The sequence below is a fragment of the Sarcophilus harrisii genome, chromosome 4, assembly GCF_902635505.1.
Source record: "Sarcophilus harrisii chromosome 4, mSarHar1.11, whole genome shotgun sequence".
Taxonomy (NCBI): Eukaryota; Metazoa; Chordata; class Mammalia; order Dasyuromorphia; family Dasyuridae; genus Sarcophilus; species Sarcophilus harrisii.
Window position 1 is genome coordinate 285,946,188 of NC_045429.1, and position 19,988 is coordinate 285,966,175.

At 42.4% G+C, this 19,988-nt stretch overlaps 3 protein-coding genes across 11 annotated transcripts; 2 read left to right on the plus strand and 1 right to left on the minus strand.

Moving 5' to 3' along the window:
- The first annotated feature begins 1,046 nt into the window (after window positions 1–1,046).
- On the plus strand, window positions 1,047–2,514 carry IER3 (immediate early response 3). The gene is made up of 2 exons (XM_003768894.4): window positions 1,047–1,314; window positions 1,463–2,514. The coding sequence occupies exons 1-2, from the start codon at window positions 1,108–1,110 to the stop codon at window positions 1,709–1,711; spliced, it is 456 nt and encodes a 151-aa protein (XP_003768942.1). The 5' UTR covers window positions 1,047–1,107; the 3' UTR covers window positions 1,712–2,514.
- A 1,351-nt stretch (window positions 2,515–3,865) lies between these two features.
- Window positions 3,866–11,336, plus strand: FLOT1 (flotillin 1). Of its 6 annotated transcripts, none has more exons than XM_031965228.1 (13): window positions 3,866–4,300; window positions 4,892–4,948; window positions 5,378–5,453; window positions 5,538–5,628; window positions 5,936–6,079; window positions 6,245–6,364; window positions 6,481–6,576; window positions 7,110–7,262; window positions 8,818–8,999; window positions 9,206–9,251; window positions 9,355–9,492; window positions 9,864–10,028; window positions 10,234–11,336. In XM_031965228.1, exons 2-13 carry the CDS (start codon window positions 4,906–4,908, stop codon window positions 10,240–10,242), a joined length of 1,263 nt encoding a protein of 420 aa, XP_031821088.1. In that variant the 5' UTR covers window positions 3,866–4,300; window positions 4,892–4,905; the 3' UTR covers window positions 10,243–11,336. The 6 variants fall into 6 exon arrangements, with proteins under 6 accessions (XP_031821088.1, XP_023358632.1, XP_012404322.1 ...); XM_012548868.3 differs by lacking the exon at window positions 3,866–4,300 and adding an exon at window positions 4,379–4,646; XM_012548866.3 differs by lacking the exon at window positions 3,866–4,300 and adding an exon at window positions 4,379–4,634.
- Window positions 11,000–19,446, minus strand: TUBB (tubulin beta class I). 4 transcript variants are annotated; one of them, XM_031965219.1, is made up of 4 exons: window positions 19,422–19,446; window positions 14,157–14,265; window positions 13,730–13,840; window positions 11,000–13,026 (listed from the first exon to the last, which is right to left on the minus strand). In XM_031965219.1, exons 1-4 carry the CDS (start codon window positions 19,425–19,427, stop codon window positions 11,969–11,971), a joined length of 1,284 nt encoding a protein of 427 aa, XP_031821079.1. In that variant the 5' UTR covers window positions 19,428–19,446; the 3' UTR covers window positions 11,000–11,968. The 4 variants fall into 4 exon arrangements, with proteins under 4 accessions (XP_031821079.1, XP_003768941.1, XP_031821078.1 ...); XM_003768893.4 differs by lacking the exon at window positions 19,422–19,446 and adding an exon at window positions 15,833–16,138; XM_031965218.1 differs by lacking the exon at window positions 19,422–19,446 and adding an exon at window positions 14,650–14,723.
- Window positions 19,447–19,988: the final 542 nt, after the last annotated feature.

Genomic DNA, 19,988 nt, shown 5'->3' on the forward strand with positions numbered 1-19,988 from the left:
CCCAGAGAGAAGTGATTTACTCAGGGTCATATGGACAAATAAATAGAAAAAGGATTCAAGTCTGGTAAATACTCTCTATTACATTGTATCATATTGTTTGTCCATATGAAACATAGTACTCAATAAGTTCATTTAATGAAGAATGTAAACACAATCATAAAGAGGGGGGAAAAAACTATAAGTGGAGACCCCATACCCTTTCCTTTGTCATTACAATGCTTAAGACTGCATTCACAGAAGTGTTACAAAGCACTGTAGCTTAAGGAAGCAATAAATAGTCCTACTATTCTCCAGGATGTACAGTTTAAGAATGATATTGATAAGCTAGAAAGTATGCAATGGAAGACAACCAGGATAGAGAAGCTTGAATCCAGATGGTAGGAGGAGTGGTTGAAAAAACTGGCAATATTTAGCCTAAAGAAAATAAGTTTCAGGGGGAATATTATAAGGTCTTCAAGTAATCAAAAGATTTTCACTTGGAAGAAAAGATTAGATTTATTCTGTTGGACTCCAAAGGGTAGAACCAGAAGTAATGGGTGAAAATTGTAGAGGCAACTTTAAGCTGCCAGGGAAAAGAAAAAAAAAAACAACTTCCTAATAATTAGAGCTGTCCAAAAGGTCCTTCTTAGACCTTCTTAGAAGTTCTCAATTTGTGAGTGGTCAGGTACATGACAATGAAGATTCTTTTGATTGTGTTGGATTAGATGGCCTCTGAAGTCCTTTCCATCTTGAAAATTCCCTGATTTTGTAATTCTCCACAGTGACTGAGCTGACTGTGTATATGTAACAATGTATTTTTGTTTTTAAATTTTTGTGGAAGCCACAAGTCAGGACATGTGCCCATACCCACCTTCAGTGCAGCTAAATCCTCAGCTTCCCCCACATCACCCTCCCACCGAGGGAGCACGCAATACTGGCGCCGTGTCACTCTATCTCCGCCTCCCACCGCTCCGCCTTGCCTAACACGCAGGAATTTCCCTTTCTCCTCCCGCTTTTTGCCCTGACCCAATAGCGCTAAGATATGGCAGGGGCGGTCCAGCCCAGCTTACTCCATATTAACTCTGCTTAAGGCACAAGTTCCATTCCTCGCTCCTCCTCAAAAGCACTATGTGTCGTAATCGAGGTTCCCTCCCTGCTGCGCCGGTCACTTTGGCCCCAACCCCAGGTCCTCTCTCCAGTCCCAGACCCCGGAGAAGGTCTGGGCCGGAGATCTTTACTTTCGATCCCCTCCCGGAGCCTGCCACTTACCGACCCGCCCGCTCCAGAAGCGGAGTAATTCGCAAGCGCAGCCGCAGAGTCCTCTACCCTCGAATGGTGAGTTTTCCATCTCTAAGACCCCAAAAGTAGGAAAAACTGGAAGGACAGAGTAGGGCCACAGGACCTGGCTCTTTGGTCCCAGAAACGAGCTGGGACAAGTGGCTGTCTGAGTCTTTTCTTACTACTTTAAAACATTCTTTCTCAGGTTCGACGCCAGTTACCTGCTGAAGACCCCAATCCAGCCCGACGCCTCCTCTTCCTCCTCCTCGCTATTGTCTTTTGTCAGATTTTAATGGCGGAAGAGGGAGGTCCAGCGCCTCCAGTGCTGGAAGAACCTGCCCACGACCCCATTCCAGCGTCTCCACTTGTGGAGTCCCAGAACTTGACTTTTGAGTCTCCGGACTACACCATGGACATCAGCGCCTTCTTCCAACAGCACCCGGCAGCTTTCTAAACTACTATACTACCCCTACACAAAAAAACAAACAAAAACACAGAATCGAGGGGTACGAAAGGGCAAAGCTGAGTCTGGATCAGAGACACTCGTACTTGGAACACTAAAATCAAGGAATGACATAAATGCCACAGGGCCTATATCCCAGAGCTGTAGTAAATGGAGGAGAGAGAGGGAGAGACTTGTCCTGCATTTTTGGTGCAGGGAAGAAAAGACATTAATTTATTGCTGGTCATTCCTAGATAATATTTATATACAGTTTTTATTTATGTACCATCCCAAAGGGTGGGAAGTGGTGGTGGGAGAAAGGTATATGTAATATTTATTTTAATTTACATGTTGGATAGGAGATTTACCTCCAACTTTCTGTAATGAATTTTTTTGTTTTATTTATTGAGATATTTTTAGTGAGTTGTTGAAGTGAGGACTCTAGACCAAACTAAACCTGAATGTGGAGAGAAGGCTTGGAAAATAAATTAACTGGAACTGGGAACTGATAGGCGACTGGAACTGGGGAACTGAATCAAGGGAAGATTTGGAAAAGAAACCTAGTGATAGTGACAGGAATAGTACCTTTGGAGATGACAATATCCGCCTTCCTCCCCCTCCTCCTCCCCCCCCCACATATCTCAATTCAGTGGGACCTACTAAGAGGAGCTATAAAGGCTAAAGGAATCAGTGACTACTGTTACTCAGAAACTGCTCCTGAGGGGCTAGTCTTTGTGTGTGTGTGGGTGGGGAGGTCTGTTGCCTTGTATGTTCTATGAACAGCAAATAAAATTGTTCTTATTGCTGGAAACCAATCTTGTGGCTGTTTCTTGAGACTGGTTCTTCTTTCCTCTTGAGAATAGCATCTTGATATAATGCAAAGAGGACTAAAGGAGGAAAAGTCACTTCAATTTCTCAAAGCCTTATCTTCCTAAAAATGAGGACCACATATAGTTTGGGGAAATGGATTAAGGAAAAACCTTGGTATCAATAAGGTCTAAGGTCTAGGTTTGTGAAAATCCTGCATTTGACATATCAACTATTTGACTTCAAAAGTCATTTAAGTTCTTACTGTTCCCCAGAAACTCCCAAGACTGCAAGTTACAGTTGCCAACTTTTGTTAATGGAAGGAATTCCCTATTCTGATGAAATCACTAGATCAACTTGTGAGATGGTAATTAATGCTACTTTCATTACTTAGCTCACAGAATTGTGAGGATCAAGTGTATTTCAGTGTGATTAAAAAAGATTATTCATTGGACTTCTTGTCCTATAGTGTCACTTAACCTTTGGTCAGCTTAAACAAGAATTTATAAATGGGGGATACAAAGAAAGGCCAAAACAAAACCCCACCAATCCCTGCTCTCATGGAGCTTATAATGTAATGGGGGAGACAACATACAAATAAGTATATACCAACAAGATAAATTAGAGAACTATATACCAAGAGGATAAATTAGAGATGATCTCTGGCCTTCGTTTCCTAATCTGTAAAATGAAAGAGTTGGATTCAACATCCTCTAAGGTCCCTTTCAGTTCAAAATCTATGATTTGATAATTCCCTTAGTTCCTGAACATCCTAAGGTCCCCAGTGACCAACTAATTTCTTCTCATGGACTCAAACTATTTACAATATCCAGATCATCACACATCCCAATTTCTGAGTCATTAAATCAGAAAACAGACTTAAGAAAGGGATAGCTTTAAAATCGATGAGGAACATTTATTAAATAAGGATAGCCTTGGAATTAAAAGATTCCAGAAAACAAGAGCACTTGTTTGGCAACTCAAAGAAGTTCTAATGGGAGAGGGAGGCCTCCAGAAAGGAGTACAGCACAAGGTAGAGTATTTGATTCCTCTTCTACCCTCATCGCCTTCTCTCTGAGAGCGCCTTCCATTTAGAAGGACCTTGTTTATACACTTTTTGTTCTTTTTTTTGCTGAGGCAATTGGGGTTAGGTGACTTGCCCAGGGTCACACAGCTAGGAAGCGCTAGGTGTCTGAGATCACATTTGCACTCAGCTTCTCCTGACTTCTGGGCTGCTGCTCTATCCACTGCGCCCCCTGGCTGCCCCCACCAGTTTAGTTCTTTGAGGGCTTTTCTTTGTGTCTAACAGCAGTTGGCAAAGTGCCTGGCACCTCTTAAATACATCTTGACTAAGGGATCTAAGAACTCAAGAAGGTGCTGGAAAATCTGAGGAGGTTGAGGATTGCTCTATCACTTGTTCTACATCCTGAGCTCGTTTGCTGTCCCCTTCCGAGAAAGAAAGAAAAAAAAATCTGCCAAATCCCAGCGTTCAGTGCCCCGTTTCCGACGACCGGATATGATGGCACACGGTTACTGACGATGGGAAAGTCCAGGATGGAGCAACATCCCCAGGGCCTCGGCAGGCTTGGGTGCGCGGGGTGAAGGAGACCAGAAGGCAAGGGTGCAAGAAGAGCCGGGGGAAAGGAGGCAGATAAGCTGACTGGACCACCCAGCGCGGCGGCTTTGCTTTTTGGCAGCAACCCCCCCCCCCCCCCCCACCTCCCGGGCCGCGGCAGACGCCGCAGCTGAGGCGGCGCGCGGGAACTGCCGGAAGGGGGCGGAGCCGAAGAGAAGGTTGGTCAAGTGCTGGGGGCGGGGTCCGGGCTCTGCGGCAGTAGCTGGGTGCGGTTGGCCTGGGGGAACCAGCGGGGGAGGGAGCCCTGGGACGGAGGGAGCCCTGGGACGGAGGGAGCCCTGGGACGGAGGGAGCCCTGGGACGGAGGGAGCCCTGGGACGGAGGGATCCGCCGCCGCCGCCTGCTAGGCTGCCCCTGTGCGAGAGCAGACCCGAGGCTCTGTTCCTTGAGCCGCCGCCTCTTCGCCCCCGGGGTCCGCGAGCCCCACACCCCTTAAAGGAAGTGAGGGCCGGGAAGCAGGTGACCCAGGCGACGCCTCGCGCCGGTCCGCGTGTGTGTGTCCGTGTATGCTCGTGTTGGGGGGGAGGGCTTGTTAAATAACGGGACTGGGGTCAGAATGTTGGAGGGAAGGGAGTCTGGCTAAAAGCTAGGCATCCAGAGAGGCGCGACATCAGTGAAGTGAGCTGGGTGGACTGGGAATAAAGTGGCAATGAAGGAGGATTGGAGATGGAGTGGACAGTGCTGGGATATGCAAATTCCTTCGTTTCCCTTGCCGACCTCTGACAATCATGTCTTGCCTTCCATTCTAGCTCCTTTTTGAAGCATGTTTTTCACTTGTGGCCCAAACGAGGCTATGGTGGTCTCGGGTAAGTGTGAATATTTTCCTTCTCTTCTGGAGCCGCCAAAACCATCATAAATTCGACCACTCTCCAAGTTTATTACCACCCCATTCCCATACATACACAAATATTACGCCTAGATTAATTCACTCTGCTAATAATAATTTAAGTTTCATAAAGTATCTGTGATTCCTTGCCTCTTTTTCTACCTTTGCAAATTTTTTTTTTCCCAACTAGCCCCCTTCCCTTGACTCTCGACTGCCCCACCCTTCCCACAGGTCTGTTTTTCCCTTTAGTACATCATCCCTTCTTTCCCCCTGCTACTCGTATCTGAGAATATATTAGCTTTGTTTTTCACCTGTAGCTTTTTTTCCCCTCTAATTCCTTTTGTTCTTCTGAATCCTGAAAATGCTGTACTCCCTTTCCAGCCAGATTCATTGTGCTCAACACTTGCAGGTTTCTGCAGAAGCCCGCCTGTCATGGTGGCAGGAGGTCGGGTTTTTGTCGTGCCCTGTATTCAGCAGATCAGGAGGTAGGTGAGAAAGGGATTCCAGAAAGATGGGCATTAAATGCTTTCTTTTCTTCTATTGCTCTCAGTCCTGCTTTCTTTCTCCAGAATATCCCTCAACACGCTGACTCTTAATGTCAAGAGTGAGAAAGTCTATACTCGTCATGGTGTTCCCATATCAGTTACTGGCATTGCCCAGGTGAGGGTGTGAGCCTATTTCTTTGAAGCTCATTATCCCATGCATCTCTGTCTCCCTCTTCTTCCCCTTCCAAACTGGGTATTGTTATATTCCCCACCCTTCTTCCTGCTCCTTCTTAGAAAATAATCTCTTTATTCCAATAGTAACTGTTCCTCCACTCCACTTTTTTACTACGGTGTTATAAAACTTCTTTCTCCCTGGATATAAAAGACTTATGAGGAATTGTGCCTTCCTTTTCTTAATATCTCTTCCTGGAAAGGAAAATTCTACTCCCTGCCAACTCCCCAACAAATCCTTTTTTCCCCAGGTAAAGATCCAAGGCCAGAACAAGGAGATGTTGGCTGCTGCCTGTCAGATGTTCCTAGGGAAGACTGAGGGTGAAATTGCCCACATTGCATTGGAGACATTGGAGGGCCACCAGAGGGCAATCATGGCCCACATGACAGTAGAGGTGGATTAGGAAGAGGGGATTTAAAAATTGAAGAGATGGGTCTAGGAAAGCTACATGGGTGGATTCTGAAGAAATGAGGTGGGACCTGGTAAAAAAAGAAATAGGGCCTGGGGACAAAAGGGTAGTGGGACAGAGATTTTAAATCACCTTCTTTATTCCGTCTAGGAGATCTATAAGGATCGACAGAAATTTTCAGAGCAAGTGTTCAAAGTAGCTTCATCTGATCTTGTCAACATGGGCATCAGTGTTGTTAGCTATACTCTCAAGGATATTCATGATGACCAGGTGAACCATAAGTCCAACCATCACCTCCTTTCCTCTTTTCTAGGTCATATTTCTCCCCTTCTCTCCAAGCAGATTTAAACATTCAGAATCTATAACCCCATGTTTCTTTCCCCCAGGATTATCTTCATTCCCTGGGGAAGGCTCGAACAGCTCAGGTCCAGAAAGATGCACGTATTGGGGAAGCTGAGGCCAAAAGAGATGCTGGCATCCAGGTAAGAGGAGCAGGGAAGGACATTGGGTTCAATCAGTTAGCAAATACTTGCCATATGTGAACCAGCAAATGTCATAGAAAAGGCACTGGGCTTGAAATCAGAAAATACAAATTAATTCCTAGCTTTGATACTTACTAGCTATGTGAACTTAGATGAGTTACTTTACTTTAGTGTCCCCATCTGTAAAGTGGGAGAAAGAAGGTTTATGCTACTTGAGTTCGAATGTACTTATCAGTTCTAAGATACTCTGGCATATTTTGTGGCTCAGTTCAGGGGAATGGAGATAAATCATTAGAATAAGTGAAGGGGAAGAGGCTGGTAGAAAGCCAGTTATTTAGCGCTTGGGGGAGGTGGGATGATATGAATATGTTTCTGGGGTCTCATTTTTCAGTCAAAGGATCTAGAGCTGAAAATGATCTTAGACATGGTCTAGGTAATTGAGTCTCAATAATTTTAAAACTTGTAGCTTACTCTAGACCACACAGGAAATTCCATCACCACCTTTATCTTGACAGTGACTTCTGTCCCAACAGGAGGCAAAAGCAAAACAACAGAAGGTATCAGCTCAGTACGTGAGCGAGATAGAGATGGCCAAGGCACAAAGGGACTATGAGCTGAAGAAAGCTGTTTATGACATTGAGGTCAACACCCGACGTGCACAGGCTGACCTAGCCTATCAGCTGCAGGTCAGAGGCACCCATACCATACTGTCTTACCTCTATCCCTTGATTCCCTAGTTCTGACTCTAACTCTTCCATTTTCTTTTGCTAGCCTTCCTTGTTTGGACATTTTTATTTTTAACAGTCTCTGATCTGCTTTCCCTGTCTTTTCCATAATACTAAAAGTATCAGAAAGACAAAGATTAAAGGCCATAATTAAAAAGCATAAACAAAGGCCAGTTAAGGCAGCTAAATGGCATAGTGGATAGAGCATCAGCCCTGGAGTCAGTAGGACCCGAGTTCAAATCCACCCTTAGACACTTAACACTTTTTAGCTTGGGCTAAAGTCTGGGCAAGTCACTTAATCCTAATTGCCTTGCAAAAGGAACAACTACAACAACAATATACAAAGGCCATAATCTTGTATAGTAGAAGAGAAAAGAGATAGGTATTTGATTTTTAGTTCTGTTGGTTTTTTTTTTTTAATTGATACTTTGGCTATAATAGATCCAATCCCTTCCCCTTCAAAAAGTCCATTTCCCCCAAACAAACATTATAGTGACTATGACTGATATTACAAGATTTCAACATATACCCAATTTTAGCATTCTCTCGAAACTCATAAAGGTAAGAACTTGACAAGTGAGTAGTGAGTAGTAACTTTATGGATGGAATGCTCTAAGCCAACTGGTAGTATAGACTGAAAGCAAACCATTCCTAAAAAATGTAGGCATGTTCTTTCATTTAATAATCCACATGTATTAAGTGTTTCTTGCAAACAAACCGTTCTGAGGGAAGTGTTACAAAGTTTAGAAAGATACAGTTCCTGGCTTAGTGAAACTTATTTGCAAATTACAGAAGATAAGAAATAAACAGAAAATACTGTATATCATTAGAGAGTTGCAGACCAAAAGGCTTCATGAGGTATGATGATGTCATCAATAGTATCAGGGAAGACTTTGGAGGGAAAAGCACTCATTTAATTTTGAAGAGGGGTTAAGCAAAAATTGTGAAAGAAGGTATTCCAGGTATATGGAACAAAGAGACAGGATAGCAAAATATGTTTATCAAAATGATGGGGGGAGGAGTGTGCAAAAAGCAGTCAACATTAGATGAAGCATGTGTAAAATTAGGTCGGCACTAGGTGTAGGGAAGCTTGAATACCAGAAAATGAAGTTTCAACTTTATTAGGGAGCTACTTAAGATCTTTGAGTTGACTATATCTATAAAAGAAAAGTGAATTTGAATGATAGTATAGAGTATAGATAATGAAAGCAGAAAGACCTATTAGAAAAGTGCTATACTCCAGCAATGGTATAGTCCAAGTTGGAGTATTAAGGAAGTTGGGAATATTTTTAGGAAAAGTCCTAAATATATGAGATTGATCAAGGGTATGTTAAGTCGGCTTTCCCTATACACCAAGACTTTAATAACCTTAAAAAGCCAAGGACTATGTAGTTTCAGGTGGGATAAATCTAAGCCTATGTTACATTTAACTCTCACTGTCACATCCTTATTCTTAGTATCTGAACACTAACTTTCTGGTTCACTATATCTGATTTCTGGTCCCCAATTCACCCAGGTGGCAAAGACAAAGCAGCATATAGAGGAGCAGCGAGTGCAGGTACAAGTGGTAGAGCGAGCCCAGCAGGTGGCATTGCAAGAACAGGAGATAACTCGTCGAGAGAAGGAGCTAGAAGCTCGGGTGAAGAAACCCTCAGAGGCTGACCGATACCGCTTAGAAAGACTAGCTGAGGCGGAGAGGTAAGGGACACCCACCCTATTCTCACTTTGAGATGGACAACTAGCAATTAGCAATCTTGTCTCCATAAAAAAAAAACTTTTGTTCTTTTACTCTCTGGCTTGCCTTATTAAAAGCCTGATCATTTACATCTTCCTCCCTTCCTAGGGCAGACCCCCCCTTCCCCCCGCCCCGCCCCCGTACAGCTTTTTCCCCTTTTCTTTCTCAGGTCCCAGCTGATTATGCAAGCAGAAGCTGAAGCCGAGTCAATTCGGGTCAGTCAGGGGATAGGGATAGAAAAAGAATGGATCAACAACTGGGAATCTTGTCCCTAGATATAGTCTTCCCTCTTTCCCCCAACAAAATTTTATCTCATAGATACGTGGGGAAGCAGAAGCATATGCTATAGGGGTCCGGGCCCGGGCAGAGGCTCAACAGATGGCCAAGAAGGCAGAGGCCTTTCAATTATACCAGGAAGCTGCCCAACTGGACATGTTGCTGGAGAAACTACCCCAGGTTTGAATTCGGGCAAGGTGATATTCCTAGGCAAGTTTAGTGGAAAATAGAAAGGATAGTAAATTAGATTTTGGAAACTCAAAGCAATGAATCGGGATGGTTGAAATGGGAAAAATTGGCTAAAACTAGATTTTAAACCAGAAAATGGAGAAATTGGATCAACAAACAGGTCAACAGAACCAGCATTTATTAAGTGTTTATTGTGTACAGGAGAATTTAAGAGCCTGGTGAGATAGAGCAAGAGTAATTTGGGGTGGGGAAGTGCCTGGATTAGGGACAGGGGATTGAGAACTCAGGTTAATGATTGAATTCTTTAGACACTAAAGACATCCAGGGACAAGGACTACTTAACAGGTCTTTCTTTCATCTAGGTGGCAGAGGAAATCAGTGGTCCTCTAAGTTCTGCCAAAAAAATCACACTGGTATCCAGTGGGGGAGGTACATTGGGGGCTGCCAAGGTGACTGGAGAAGTATTGGACATTCTAAGCCACTTGCCAAATTGTGTGGAGAAGCTCACAGGTGTTAGCATTTCCCAGGTGAGAAGCCTATAAATGGGGCCATATTGGTTGCTTTAATCTGGTTGTCAGATCTTAATTGTTAAATTGTGATACTGTTTCTTCCCCCAAAATGGGGTTGTCTCCAGGGTATATTTAAGCAATGACATGAATATCTGGGTTTCTTACCAAGCAAGCCTGCTATAGTAAGTAAGTATGCCAATACTTCCTTCTTCTCTTCCCTCAGGTAAATTAAAACAAGCCAGTTTTTGGAGCAACAACAAAAGGATCAAATTCCTATTCCCTCATGCACCAGTCAACCCTTATAGAAATTTCCTGAACCCAGGCTCTTTGTTCTACTGCAGTTGAGGTAGCCCCACTTCCTTCCATGTTTGGATTCTTCAGATCTTCCCGCTCATTTGCCTGTGTCTTGTGGGGGGCTGCTCCTCATACTATCAGTAGCCGGTTCTATTCTAAAAAGGTGACCACTTAGCCCCAATATACTTATTTAGTCGTCTAATTAAATGATTGTCTGCCTGAATTCTGGCCTTTTCCCTCTACTTTTTCTTCAATGAAAATAAGTTATCCCAGACCACTAGTTCTCTTAAGCTGAAAAAGAGTTTTAGAATGAATAAGAAATTCTATTCCAAAACCACAAATGAAGATATAGAAAGCACTCTTAAAGAGAGGGACTAGTTGGACCTTTTAAATGGCATAATGGAGAAAACCATATTATGGTTCAAGAAACAAACCTTGGTATTGATATGGCATTTTTAATTTTCTCTGAGTAACCACCATCCTAACCATTATCAAACTGTTCTCAATGTTCCATCAGATTTATCCTATTCCTATTTTAATTTTAAGTGCAAAAAACAACCACCACCACTACCAAAGATAGTACAACTACTGATCTGAAGGGCATTGAAGAGAAGACAGAATTCCAAGTCCCACCCCAACCCTTACATTGCAACTTCCCATTCCCTTTCCAAGAATCAATCAGACACTTAAATTTGTAGGGTTTTTTCCCTTCATTTCCTGTTTATTTGGGGTGGGGGTGGGGTGGGGAGGAAGAGGCATCTTTTCAATATGAAAAAAAGCAAGTTCAACACAAAACAGAAACCTAGAACTGGGGGGGGATGAGCCCAGTGTAGAAAATGCATAAGTGGAGAAGATGACAGAAAATGAAAGAGAGGGTGATGGGAAGTGTTTGTTGCCCCAGCTTCTCTTCTTTTGGAGGGAATTGATTTGGGGGAGGGAGGAGAAACTGGAAGAAAATTGAAATCTTCCTCAAATGAGGGACTTCTCTGGAATTTTGGAAGTTGAAGCAAATCTCACTGATGGGTCCCAAAATGAGGGAAGGAAAAAGAGCTCGAGGGGGAAAGCCCACTTGGCTGAGTGAGGCACAGACCCCCTCCAAAGAAAAACGAACACTTAAGTAGAAAATCAAAACTTGGAGGGGAGGAGGGAAATAATACTGTCAACACTTCCCCCAGAGCTGGGAAGGAGAGAAAATGAAGGGGCATTTAGAGAGAGGAATGACAGTTTGGGGAATATGAGAGCCTGCCTCCCCCCAAGACTTTTATGGAATGGAATACTATTTCCTCTTTTCCCTCCCAAACACCCACCAAGAGAAAGCTTTTCACTAGGAATATTACATCTTGGTACCCCCATCTTAAAGGGAAGTCAAAGGACCTTTTCTCATGGTTACTATTTTAGTCTAGGGCACTTACTGGGCACCAAAAGCCCTAAATTGAGGCTCTGGGTTGGAGACATTCTACTTCTTGAAGAGAAATCTGGTAGTGAGGAAGAAAAGAGTATATTACTGAGGTGACAGGTCATAAAGGAAGAACAAAGGGCAAAAAGCTCAGCACCCACAAAAGAGAGAAAGATGAAGACAGAAAATGCAAACTTTAGAGGAAAAGGGCGATGGGGAAAGAATGTTATGAGAGTTGAGAAGACTGATGGTGGCAGGGGTATCTTCCTTACGCCTCCTCCTCTGCCTCCTCACCAAAATCCTCCTCCTCTTCAGCAGTGGCATCCTGGTATTGTTGGTATTCAGACACGAGATCATTCATGTTGCTTTCAGCTTCTGTGAATTCCATCTCGTCCATCCCCTCCCCTGTATACCAGTGAAGAAAGGCCTTCCGGCGGAACATGGCAGTAAATTGCTCTGAGATGCGCTTGAAAAGCTCTTGGATGGCAGTGCTGTTGCCTATGAAGGTGACAGCCATCTTGAGCCCACGAGGTGGGATGTCACAGACAGCGGTCTTGACGTTGTTGGGGATCCACTCAACAAAGTAGCTACTATTTTTGTTTTGCACGTTGAGCATTTGTTCATCCACCTCCTTCATGGACATCCGACCACGGAAAACAGCAGCCACGGTGAGATATCGCCCATGGCGAGGGTCACATGCTGCCATCATGTTCTTGGCATCAAAGACTTGCTGAGTGAGCTCAGGGACAGTTAGGGCACGATACTGCTGGCTCCCACGACTGGTGAGGGGGGCAAAGCCGGGCATGAAGAAATGGAGTCGAGGGAAAGGGACCATATTTACGGCCAATTTGCGGAGATCAGCATTAAGCTGTCCAGGAAAGCGAAGGCAGGTGGTGACACCACTCATGGTAGCAGAGACTAGATGGTTGAGGTCACCATATGTTGGCGTGGTAAGCTTGAGGGTTCGGAAGCAGATATCATAGAGTGCTTCATTATCAATGCAGTAGGTTTCATCTGTGTTTTCTACTAACTGATGGACAGAGAGAGTGGCATTGTAGGGCTCAACTACGGTGTCTGAGACCTTGGGTGATGGAACCACACTGAAGGTATTCATGATTCGGTCAGGGTACTCTTCTCGAATCTTGCTAATGAGCAGGGTGCCCATCCCTGATCCTGTGCCTCCACCAAGTGAGTGAGTCAGCTGGAAGCCTTGCAGGCAATCACAACTCTCTGCCTCTTTGCGTACCACATCCAAGACTGAATCCACCAGCTCTGCCCCCTCGGTATAGTGGCCTTTGGCCCAATTGTTGCCTGCCCCAGACTGGCCTGGAATTGGGGATGGGAGGCAAAGTAGATCAAGATGTTTTCTATGACCCCATCACCAACAACCTGTACCCCTATCACATAGACCTTTTATGTCTTTACCTTTATCTAAGAACAGAGGTGCCAAACATGCCCAGATTAGAATCTGAGAAATGTTTAAATAATATTTACTATAACACAAGTAAAATTAATGTGTTTTTCCAAGTTAACATGCAGCCAACAAGGATTCTTAGTTTAATGTTTTCTCTTTCTGAGTTTAACACCACTGCTTTAGAAGATCCTCTTATCTACTGTTCAATCCCTTAATTCTCCTTATTCTACCTCCCATCAAGGTTACTCTCCTGCTTTTCTAGAACTCTTCAAGCTACAACCTTAAATTGAGCCCATTTCCTAATTCTGAATCCCTAATTCCCTTGATAATAAGTGCTCCCTAAACACTCCTGAATTATTTGAAAATACCTATATGCTACTTGACTTGATTTCAAATTTACTTCAACAAGACCTATCGAAGGGATTCAATTCACACTCAATGTTAATGAATCTTCAAATCCAAAAGTGATGACTATTTGGAAATTTATCTGGATTATTAAGAACCAATAATAAAAGTGTCTTCCCCACCCACTCTCCCAGTGACAAGCCTACCTTCTCTCTATGCTTTTTAATTTGCTTCAACTTTTTATTACCTTAAATTTTCACTTCGACTTACCAAAGACAAAGTTGTCTGGCCTGAATATCTGGCCAAAAGGTCCAGAGCGAACAGAGTCCATGGTTCCAGGCTCAAGATCGACCAAGATGGCCCGAGGAACATATTTGCCACCTGTAGGAGAAAGTGCAGAATAGGTGTCGGCTTTTTTCCTTCAGAAACTGAAGGAAGAAAGGAGGGGTCCCGGAGGTCTTTAATTATGTGGCCTTCCCACCGCCATTCTAGTTTTTACCACCAGGTGGCAGCAGATAACCAGTCTTGGATTACCCAGGGGAGGAAAGGGGCGTGGGGGTGGGGGCTGCCATCTAATGACATAGGGAAGATGGGCAGTCGTTGGGAAGTGAAGGAAAAAAGATCTCCCATGGATAAATTGTTTTCCTCTTTATCAGAACGTACAACAGAGAGGAAGGTTCCCTTCCCTGCCCCTCACCAGTGGCTTCATTGTAGTAGACAGAAATCCGGTCCAATTGCAGGTCGCTGTCCCCATGGTAGGTGCCAGTAGGGTCGATACCATGTTCATCACTGATCACCTCCCAGAACTAGGCAGATAAATGAGTAAAGAGTTGAGAAGTGAAAGGATTAAAAATTCTCCTCCCCCATTCTCATGATGATGAGTTCACAATCCCAAATTCCCCTCTCAATCCAAGAGTCACTTTTTTCCGATAAAAAACCCAGTGGATATCCCCCACCCCTTCTTATCCTGGAACAGATGGGACAGCAGAAGCAGCTTGTTACAGGATTATCTACCGTATAACTGCTTGAGATAATAGGACTGAAGGGGACCAACTCACTCCAAGTAATCCTAGGGGAGGGTAGAGGCCAGATGCCTGGCTAGGAAAGATAAATGTCACGGTCGCCCTTCCTTTCCTATCAGGCAACGCCCTCCGCAGCGCACAAAGAAAAAGACAGCAGCTGCTACCCACCCATTCCAAAAAATTCACTATAAAGCTAGCCGATGGGAGGTGCGAGAAGACTAGTCGGGAAATAATAGACAATGGAAGCCAAGGGTGGGGCTCCTTCCCCCTATCCAGTACAGCCCTAAAGCACAAGGGAGTTCTTGCCCCGCCCCAATGGGTCTCCGCCCTTTTGCCACAACGTAGCAAAGTCTCCATCCCACTTCCTTTCCACCCCCATCCGTTACAATATCTCGCACTGGGGGCAGGGAGAAGCCACTCTTTTGCACATAACATATTTCTTTGCTAACAATTTCCATTTTTCTCCTTCAATACTGGAATCCTTCCCATAGTTTCCCATTTTTAAAAATTCTGTCCTCGTGGGACGATCCATTCCGAACACCAGGTAACGCGCGGGAATTCGCACCCCACCCCCGCTCCCGCTCTTAAAGGGAAGGCTTCCATAGAAGATGGAGGAGGGGGTGCCGTTTCCCCACTCCCCAACCTCCCCCCATACAAAAGAGAACGGGCGAATATTCCTAAAGGAATATTCCACATTTCACTTTTTTTTTTTGGGGGGGGGAAGAGTATCAACTACGAGTTTCCCATCCCCGCCCGCCTATTTCATTCCCCTTTTCACAAGCTTAGTGCACAATGCAGCTTATTACATCCCCATCGGGATTCAAGCAAAAGAATCAGTTTTGAGCGGGGAGGAGGCGGAGAGCAGCAGAGATGCACATGGGACCATACTGGCTTCGCTTTGTCTAGCGCGTTTCCGTCCCTCCATTTCTGACACAAAGTAGCTTATGAGATTCCTTTTATACATTTCTCAACCCCCACTCCAAAACCCCAAGGGGAAAGAAACACATCTTTCAGTTCATACATTTAAATCACTTTATTGGTCCCTTCCTCTTAAAACCGATAGAAGGGCCCAGGTTGAAAAACGCCAACTAAAATAAATCCAGGTAATAGAATAAGGGGCGGGGGGGGGGGGAAGGGAAGGACCCTCCAGGTTTCTCTACAGGAAATTCCCGCCGCAAAGAAAGTTTAGATTTCCTTTTTGATTCGTGCTGTTTTGAGCAAGGAAAGGAAACTAGCAACAGTTCCACCATTAATTTTTTTTTCAAGAAATCTTTTAATTTTCTTTCCTTAAAAAAAAAAAAAAAACAACCCAATGGAGGTTAAGTAGAAGACGTAAAATCAAAGTCCTTACCTTTGCACCGATCTGATTGCCACACTGGCCAGCCTGGATATGTACGATTTCCCTCATAGTGAGAAATTACTTTTGCTTGTCTCGTTACGTGCAGGGAGAATTTTTATATAATTTTCCCCCCTCCTTTCCGCTGAACTGAGCTTTTTATTAATAGAAGGTTGCCCAGAAGGTTAGAGCTGCCAGTTCAGAACACAGCTGCACAAACGTTCTGTGAGGGAGAAAGAAGGAAGGGGGGAAGGGAGAAGCCTGGGAGGAGAAGCAGGGCGGGGCGCGTTGCGCTGCGTGGCCTGAGAGGAGGGAAGGTTCCTCTTGTTAGGCGCCAGCTATATAGTAGACAAAGCCCGTCTATAGAAGCACTGATTGGTCCATACCGGGCAAGTGTCTGGTACCCATTGGCCTTTCCTCCCGGGACCAAGCGCTATCTTTATTGGGAAATGTAGTTCTCTATTGTTGTCCATGCAGCGAGATGAAAAAGGGAGTGGTAGGATGGTTGGGAGATTATTTTTTTATAACGAATAAAAAAATTAGACTTGGTCTTCCACTTTCTAGAGGATTATTATTTTTTTTTATTAAACATTAAAAAAGTGTAGGATTCAGATCTGTGGTAAATGCAAAGTCCAGGGATGCAAGGTAGTGATACTGGTTTCAGAGTTGGTACTTTGTGGGCCTTCCTGCTTCAAGTACTCCTAAGACTGCCCTGCTAAACTCAAAGAAATGTAAGGAGAGCATAGTGTAAATTTGGGATAGATAGTTACAGGATCCATTCCTCTTCCCAAGATTTAGATGTCTAGCTTCCCCTATCCCAAAGTTTTTTTTTTTTTTTAAACCTATAATATTATTTTATTAGCCCTGCTAACCTTGTTTTATAATGTTTATAATTTGATTGTCACTTATAATGAAAATTATAAGATTATTAATTGAGTTATTTGAAGCTTTCATAACGTTAAAATCTAAAATTGGTGATTGGAAAGGAGATAAGGTGAAAATCTTATCTGGATTGGTTCTGTTTGTTCACAGCAGTCCAAATAGGATATAAAAGTAAAAATCAGAATTAGTTTATTCCTCCCACACCTTTACAGGGTAAACGAGATATCACAGAGCACAGCCCACAGCACCTAAGGATAGATGGAATGGGCAGGCAGGAACAGCAAAGCTCAGCACTTTTTCTGGGGTCTCTGACAATTCTCTTTAATTTATGAATTTTCCAGGTTTCTTATAATCATCTTATGACAAGATCATCAGTTCTAAGGGGAAAAAAATTTGGTGGTTAAATTCCCAAACAAGGAATAGATTTAATAAAAATCTATAATTCTATTATATAGAAAGGATTTCTAATCATTGCTCTTTATACAAGAATTAATTTAAACTTGAAAAGAAGAAAAGCAAAGCAAATGAAAGATTTTAAATAAAATCATGTGTGACTCCTGGTATACTTTATAACTGGTTGTATGTACTGAGTTATCTAAAAGATGTTCCCATTGTTTAAAGAGATTCTGTGAATAGCGGTCAATTTTTAGCAGAATCATTTGTGTAATGTTGAACTTAAAATCATCTATTTAGATATCAAGATAAATTATGAATTTTCTTACTGTGATGAATAGAGATCTCTTACTGTTAACCAGATTATAGTCAATACCTATTACTTAGGATATGTGATCGTAGCTGAAATCACCTGAAGCTCTCTAATTATTGAAACTTTCTAATTGAGATAAAATCCCTTGGGATTATTAAGGATATTGTTTTAAGTTTTTTAGTTCAGGTATGCCTGATAGATCATTAAATCAGTAATCCACCATTCTAGAGAAATGCCACCAGCCACTCAAAGAGATGTGATCAATAACAATTGATAGATAGAGATCTGTATCTGGGTAAGAGCTAGGACAACCTTTCATTTTGCTTAAAATAGGATTCTTCTGGCTCAGTTTCCCAATTATGTTCCTGTATTTAGCACCTGATTATTCCTGAATCTGACTATAAGGTGGAATTATAACTGTGTGATTGTTTGACACCATTGACAAATGGTGACTCTTATCTGAAATCAAACAGAGTTAAGGATACTTTATAATCATGTCCTGGCTTTTCTTTTATTGCAAATTTCTATAATCAGAGCAAATGTAAGTAGAAGACATGAGCACAGTGCAAGAATCTTGCTGTTTTATATATCTATATATTCATATCCTGAACAAATGAGTATTTGACCTAGAGATAGAGACAGACAGAGATAAATAGATAGGTAATATTTATGAAGTTATAGATGTATAGATGATGGATGAATAGATGGATAGAAAATCCATTTCTAACTATCTCCAGATAGAAATAGGTATGAAATAAGGTTTTTAAATGTTTCAAAATGATGCAAGTATAACTGATTTCTTGTACAACATGAAAAATAGGGAAATATATTTTAAAGTATTGTAAATGTACAACCTACATCAAATTGTTTGCCGTTTTGGAGAGAAGGGAGGTAAGGGACAGAGGGAGAAAAAGTTTGGAACATAAACTCTTATAAAAATGAATATTGAAAAATAAAATACTATTGAGAAAAAAAAAAGAATTGAGTATTGATATAACTTATTATACTGATCATTCAAATTAAATCAAACAAAACTGTGGTTTGGAGAAAAGACATAAGTACTTTTAATATAACTGAAGTAAAGTCAGCTTTTTATAAGTAAATTCATTTGTGCAATGATTGAACCTAGGGTTGAAAAGCCTCTTCCTGCAAGAGTATTATTACACATGTTTCGATGCCAACTGGAAATCCCCTCAGCCTGTCATCCTCTTCACTCAATGTGCCTCTTTAAACACTTTAGCAGATGTACCCTAAGACACCAGAGCATTCTTTATTGTTTACAAAACTAACATTCCTAACCCCTTCTGGATAACTTGTTTGATTTATGTTCAAATGATGGACAATACTGGATACCAGTCCTATTTCTGATCCTGAGACTCAGGATTCACTGGATGCTGCTTCAACCAACTTCTGGACCCTTGAGTTCATCACGCCTTCTAGTGGGATCCAAAAGATAGCTCTAAACCTACTTCCAGCAGGAAGCAACTTCAGAAAACAGGACCATCACTCCAAAACCGAAAAGATTTTGGGTCTCATTTTGGGAGGAATGAAGGGATAAATAATCCTAGCAAAAGGCCATGTCCCCCATAGCAAACCACTTTATAGGTGGGCCCCAGGGAGAGATACTGGCAGGATTATCTTGTCCTTAAGTGGGCCTTTGTTGAATTTCTTGCTTTGATAGAATTATCTTGTATAAATAAGCTATCTTGAATTGATATCCACAATTGACTATATACTATCAGGAAGCCAAGCTACAGATGTAAACCCCCAAGGTTATTTTGTATAAAGATTCCTTAATCTCCAGTTGACTTTCTAAACCAAGCAACTATCATAGTTAGCATCCCTTGCTTTTCTTTATAGGAAAGAGTGCTTTCCTATAAAAGGTGCCATATCTCCCCTTGTAAATTGCAAGTTCTTCTAGGGAACTTAGTTTGCCTTATGGCATCATAATAAAGCTTTTGCCCCTTAATTCAAAGATGAACCAAGTTTTTGAATTCTTTCTGAATAACTCCCTACCTTCATGACTTCTTATATTCCATCAGTACCAACAGATTATGGGAGGTAGTTGATTTCCATACTCCATTCAAATTAATGTTTCTCAGGCATGGTCCAGGATATCATCATAACTTGGTCAAGCAGATCACCATGGTAAGCCCTCCTAGGCAGCTGAACTGGAGATGAGAACCATTAAAAGAAAGGAAAGTTGGATTTGGAGTTGTAGAGTGAGAAGAAATGATATTACCTCAGATTGATACATATTTTCCTTAGGTACTATAAAGTCATTATCATTTTTATGTGGAACATAGAGATATGGAGAGGTATAATTCTATTTTAGAGTAATGTCATAAAATATTATTTATACAATGCTTTTAAGTTTTTATAGCAATAAAGTATATGTGTATAATACATATACATATACACATATATGTCACCTCATTTAATTCTTACAGCAACCTTGTGTGGTAGATACTATATTTATCCTCATTTTACAGATGACAGAAATTAAAACGACTTAGGGTTCTAACTGAGATCTTCTTGTCTCTGAGTCCAGCATTCTATACATTATCCTACTGTCCAAATAGA